Raw genomic sequence first — 6,000 nt, 5'->3', positions numbered from 1 at the left:
CTCCTGTGTATTTACCCATGAAATGCTAATCCAAGTTGGCAACCCTGCACTTTTAAACCAGGAAGGATCCCAGCATGGCACCCTCACCTGGTGGGCTCTTTTTTTCCTGTAACAGCCTCTCCCTTTTCTCTCCAATTACCAATCTTCAGAGTAAAGAGTTGTTGGACTAGCTCCTTCTATGTGTAGGTTATGTGTGTGTGTGTGCATGTGTGTGTGTGAGCATACATGAGTCTATCTCTTCCTAACAATGGCCTCATAGATATTTTTTAAAAAATTATCCAAAATTGTAGTGATTAATAGTGTCTTGTAATAAGAGACATGGCCAATGTTGTGTTGTCCTTTTGTTGAGATCTCAGAAAAATTTAAGGGTGTGCCATGCAGACCCTTTTTAAGAGATATTAGAATTTCTAAGAATCTTAATATGGTATACCACAACAACCTTGGGGTAGCTCAAGGTTATTGAGAGCCCATGTCAGAAAAAAATGTATGAGTGTGGCTTTTTTCTTAGTGGATTATGAGAAGTTAATACAGGAGAAACACAGCAAGTTTTTAAAGCAATTTTACTGGACTGAACTATAAGGAATAGGGATAGCACAAAATGAAAAGAGGACTCTGCACCCTGAAACAACTCTTGCCAAGAAACAGGCTGATACTCTTATCAGTTAAAAACATGGGCCACAAAAAAACAAAACAAGACAAAACAAACAAACAAACAAAAAAAAACCATGGGCCACTTTTACAGAAAAAAGCTCACTCAAGAGTTTGAAAGAAAAAACAGCCCAGGGGTGGAGCCAAGAGTTGTGGAGAATTAATTCAAGGATTACTCAAGGGACTGGTGACTTCTCAGCTAAACTTAGAATCTCTATGGACCAGGTACTACTGTACTCCCATTTGCCCTCTTTTAGAGTGGGAGATAGTCATGTTATCTGTCTCACAACTGTGTGTTTGGTGTGTGCAAGGCACATAACTTGTCCCCTTAGTTCATAGGTCTTTAGACTGAGAAGTACTCTACACAAGGAACCTCACCCAAGGAACCAAATATACACTTGGACCTGATTTTGATAATGGGCACTCAAGCCTCACCTGGAAGCAATTAACAGGATGAAAATACTGGAGTTCTGGGGAGTCCTGTGTATGTGGGGAGGGATGTAGATTATAATGATTCAACACTTATCTGGGGCTGATGTACTGTATTGCTTAAATTCTGTCACATAGGTCAGACCTACATAGGATGGACAGTTGTGCAGGGGTAAAACATCTGTACTGTGGAAAGAAATGGATTGTCACACAAATGATTTCTGTCACCTATCTGTATTTGCGGTGGGAGAACCTAAGAAATAATTTCTTACTCCCAGGAGCCTTGTGAAATAATGTGATACTCTGACTGCATGAGCTCTTTCAATTACTGGCCTCATAGACACAGGAAACAAGCAGGCAGCAGGGGGGACATGTCATGAAAAACTGAAATACAGACTATAGTAAAAGATACACACCTCTAGAAGACATTTAAGTAATGTATGTTCAACTTTTTCCAAGTAGTCCAAAGGGCAACATTTTAACCTTTCTACTTAAATAAATATCAAGCAACAAAATAGCTCAATCCAAAGAGTATTCTTGACACGTCCGCTTCATTCAACAGAGCAGCTCTCAGTCATTAAGTACTATGTGGTTTAAAGATACAGATCTTCTCTGTCTCTTTGGTATCCTGTTACTCAGTGGGGTTTAAAGGAGTTTGGAAGGAGCACCTGGGTGGCTCAGTGGTTTAAGCCTCTGCCTTCAGCTCAGGTCATGATCTCAGGGTCCTGGATCGAGCCCCGAATCAAGCTCTCTGCTTGGCGGGGAGCCTGCTTCCCCCTCTCTCTGCCTACTTGTGGTCTCTCTCTCTGTGTGTGTCAAATAAATAAATAAAATCTTTAAAAAAATAAAGGAGTTTAGAAAAGTATTAGTTCATTCTTCCCTTTTCCCAAGTTATAGTTTTGTGTATCCTCCATACATATTTCTTTGTCTATATATGCATATAGGACTGAAAAACCTGAAATAATATATGGGATATTTACCTTTAACTTAGAAATCTTTCTCACTAACCTATTTTCGGATCAACAGATACAAATCTGGCATTCTTTTAGTGCTGAGAGAATATTCAATTTCCGGGATGTTTGACAATTTATTTAACCATTTACCAACCAATTAACATTTAGATTTCTAGTTTTTTTTTTTCTTTCCCTCCAGATAGCTCAATAAACATCTATGTACACATATTTATGTGCACAGGTGCTTTTATCTTTATAGGATAATTTCTCAAAAGTAAGACTACTTAGTGAAAGTACATATATTCAAACTTGACATGCATCTAGGAGACTCTGTGGCAACTTACTCCTACCAGCAGTGTTTCAGGGTGACTTTTCCTTCCAGCTCTAGCAAATTGATGTTGTCCCTTGACTTTATATCAATCTGACAGATGACAAGCGGTATCACATTGTTGCTTTTTTTCTTTTTTTAACATTCCTTTAACCATTAGGATGAGCATACTTTATACTTTCTGACTTCTTCAATGTCCTATTCTATGAATTGAATTCTCCAACAACTTCAAAGTTCTCTTTACATATATGGACATTAGTAATTTTCCTATTACTATACAAATAGTTCTTATAGTCTACCTGTTCTTTTAACTTTGACGATGGTCCCCTTTCATGCCATTACATCTTTTTGTTTAGTGAAATAGGTCTGGCTTTCCAACCCTGTTAAAAAGATCATCACCACTTTAAAACTGTATAAGGATTTTCTTATAGTGGTCATCTTTGTATTGGACTCTGACTGTTGAGACCAGTGTGAGAAATTCTTACAATTTCTTAAGTAATTTTTTAAAAAAGGAGAAATAAATTTGGATAAAGTAAAGAGAACAAGAAAGGGGGATGGACTTGACTGTCTCATGATTCTACATAAGAAAAATCCTCCACTTCAGAAAATGAGACTTGCAATGTTGTAAACTTTTCTGTCATTACAAAGCCACATTCTCAGAAAATGCACAATTTAAAAAACGTATGTATTTTGATGTACCCATTCCATTAATGTGGATAAAATTTTACATGTATGTACACCACTTTATATTTAAATATACATTTCAACTTTTTATTCTTACCTTTTTTGAATAATGTTTATATATTAAGTTAAAAAGATAATAGAAAAGGAAGAATAAGGTGTTCAGGAAAACTACTCAATCCTTTCTATATTTACCAAATATAAATACAGAAGTTCTCTACTTTAAAATGTCACATATCCTTTAAGTCAACTAAAGTTGCATAAATATTACTTAAAACAACAGCATGCTAAAAAAAGTCACTGCATGATTGTTTATTTAAAATATTATGACTCTGATGTAAATACATATGGGCTTACATAATTTATTACTCATATAAACCCTCAATTAAAATGCTTAATTGTTCATCCACAATGCCTTTTTTCTAATAATAAGCATAATAAATTTTCTATCTCATTGAAAGTGTTTAAAGCCTTTTGAATCTTGATTTGTGCAGTTACTGAAAAATAAATTAAGCTGAACTACAGCACACAGCAGGATCGTTTGCAATGCCGCCACAGATCTCTCTGCGGCCAGTCACATACTGTTACTGTTATTGCACGGTTATAGATACAGGTTATTATGTGCACATAAACTCTCTACATAATCAACGACAGTGTTTTCACTGCAACTAGCTTAACACATTTAAAATTATGAATACAATTTACAAAATCTTTAACAATATACTTTTAAGATAAAAGTATCCTGAGGATATTACAAAATTCATTTTACCAGCCCTTCATTTCTTCACTTTGACTCTTTAATTTCCAAGATAATAGTTGTTCATATTTTGTTACATAAAAATGTTTTTATAATTCCTATTAACAAAATATATTTAAGCTACATAGTATATAATTGTCCCTTAAACACTTAGTCCCATCTGCCTCCGGTCTCCTTGGCTAAAATCAAGTATTTATCAAGTTGTCTATAATTTTTAATCAGAAAAGGTAGCACAAAACAGACAGAAATAGGGTTATTAGCACATTTAAGTTAAAAGCATTGTGCATTTTTAATATTTTGGTCATATTTTATAGTAAAATAATGTATTTTGGCAAAAAATAATAAAATATAAGGTTTAGTTTATTTTCTATTAATGGTAGATCTGGCAGGTATTTTACATTTGTAAATATTATCTATTTAATTTTACTGTTTTCACATTTGTTTCTAAAAACACTGCTATAAGGTGTTCAGAACTTTGAGACTAAAAGCACCTAACAAAAAAAAAAAAAGACGAAGTATAATGTTTGGTGCTCTAAAATCCTTTGACAATTTTATGAACTTACTTTTAAGTGTCTCATATATGCCAACACAGAATCATTATTGCCTGCTAAGACTTAATTAACTCAAGATAATCTTTAAAATTATAATCTTGGATGTCTTCCTGAAATTATTTGAAAATTAGGATGGGAATTAAAAAACTAAAAACAAAAAAACATGGAAAAAGCTGCAAAAAAGGTCGCTATTCTAGTGGCAGTAGTTGTTATGGCACAAAAACACATGAAAAGACTTGTAATTTCCTCTGATATATACACAAACTAAGTCCAAATAAGATGTGTAAGATATATTACATATATACAAACACACTTGGGCTTCAGGCAGGAAACAGGGAACTTTATATATCTTGGGTCATATATCACTGAAGTCCCAATGACAGTTTTTAATGAAGATGTTCATTATGTTTTTTATTCTTGCCCAATTATCAATCTATCGTTAACAGAAGAAGAGTTTGAGATGCATTAGTTTGAAAAAAGAAGTAAGGGCATGGTGAATTAAGTGATGACCGATGTCAACTGCCTTTACATAAAGGGTATTTTTACTGTTAAATTCATACAGAGACATCTGCAGAAGAGTTTATCAACAATCAGAACACAAAACTCCTTTAACACTATGACATACTCACTATAACATACTATAAATATGTATTATTACAGTATTACTTATACATTTTACTTTAGGCAATATAGTCTAATTCTGAATGACCTTGTTAATTTTTAAGGCATCAGTGCATCAAGGGCAAAGCTCCGTAAAATAAATATGAAAACAAGAAAGCATTAGCTTATCTGTGGCAGAGACAGTGATCACTGTACATTGTATGTGTTGGCCACTTCCATGGAATAGGGAATAAATTATACAACTTATTGTCAAAATGTTATAGCATAAATTTCACATCATTTCTCAATACTTCATTTAATGGGCTAAACTGATCCGGCAGTATCCTCATTTTCATTGTTCCATCAGCTCCACATGAAAAAATGTGATTTGCTGGTCCTGTCTCAATTTGCATCACTCCAGTTCCAATATTTCTGAAAATGGACTGCCGGGCATGTTCATTGATAAAAGTGTGGAGAAGACTAAAGGTAGATAGACTCCAAATCTGAAAGACATTAGGAACAAAATTAAAAATTGAGGTTGATGATTACCTTAAAAATCCAAATGAAAAATTTAGACCTCTTTAGACATTTTCTTTCTTACATACACTTCTATGTAAGTCTAAGGTCGTAACATTTTGACTCTGTGTTGCTATTTTCCAAATCCTTTGATATTATTATTCTTCAAAATCCATCCCTTTAGAAAGTATTTTACCTTGCATTTAAGAGAAGAACTTAGGTAGAGGAGGTTAAGTGTACAATACTATAGAAACTTGTAATATTATAGGGACTTTCAGAAAAGCTTGTGCTAATCTGGTTGAACTCAAGATCAGTCGGTTAAGCGACTGCCTTCCACTCCGGTCATGATCTCCAGGTCCTGGGATCCAGCCCTGCATCGGGCTCCTTGCTCAGTGAGGAGTCTACTTCTCCTCCTCCCTCTCCCTCTGGTGCTTGCTCACTTGCTCTGTCTCTTAAATACATAAATAAATCCTTAAAAAAAAAAAAAAAAGAAAAGAAAAAGAAAAAAAACACAAGCCAATACCTTCTGTGAGGTGG

General features: G+C 34.3%; 1 protein-coding gene across 6 annotated transcripts in view; it reads right to left on the bottom strand.

Moving 5' to 3' along the window:
- Positions 1 to 3,335: 3,335 nt before the first annotated feature.
- Positions 3,336 to 6,000, bottom strand: part of DMXL1 (Dmx like 1) — a 123,927-nt gene continuing 121,262 nt past the window's right edge. For all 6 annotated transcript variants that reach the window (XM_032845597.1, XM_032845598.1, XM_032845599.1 and 3 more), the window contains one exon: positions 3,336 to 5,450. In XM_032845597.1, coding sequence (XP_032701488.1) covers positions 5,226 to 5,450 — 225 coding nt within the window. In that variant the 3' untranslated portion in view covers positions 3,336 to 5,225. The remainder of the gene's footprint in view (positions 5,451 to 6,000) is intronic.

The sequence above is a fragment of the Lontra canadensis genome, unplaced genomic scaffold (assembly GCF_010015895.1).
Source record: "Lontra canadensis isolate GAN:19392208 unplaced genomic scaffold, GSC_riverotter_1.0 scaffold167, whole genome shotgun sequence".
In the NCBI taxonomy this organism is placed as follows: domain Eukaryota; kingdom Metazoa; phylum Chordata; class Mammalia; order Carnivora; family Mustelidae; genus Lontra; species Lontra canadensis.
Note: the sequence above shows the minus strand (reverse complement) of the source record. Positions and strands in the feature narration are given on the sequence as shown.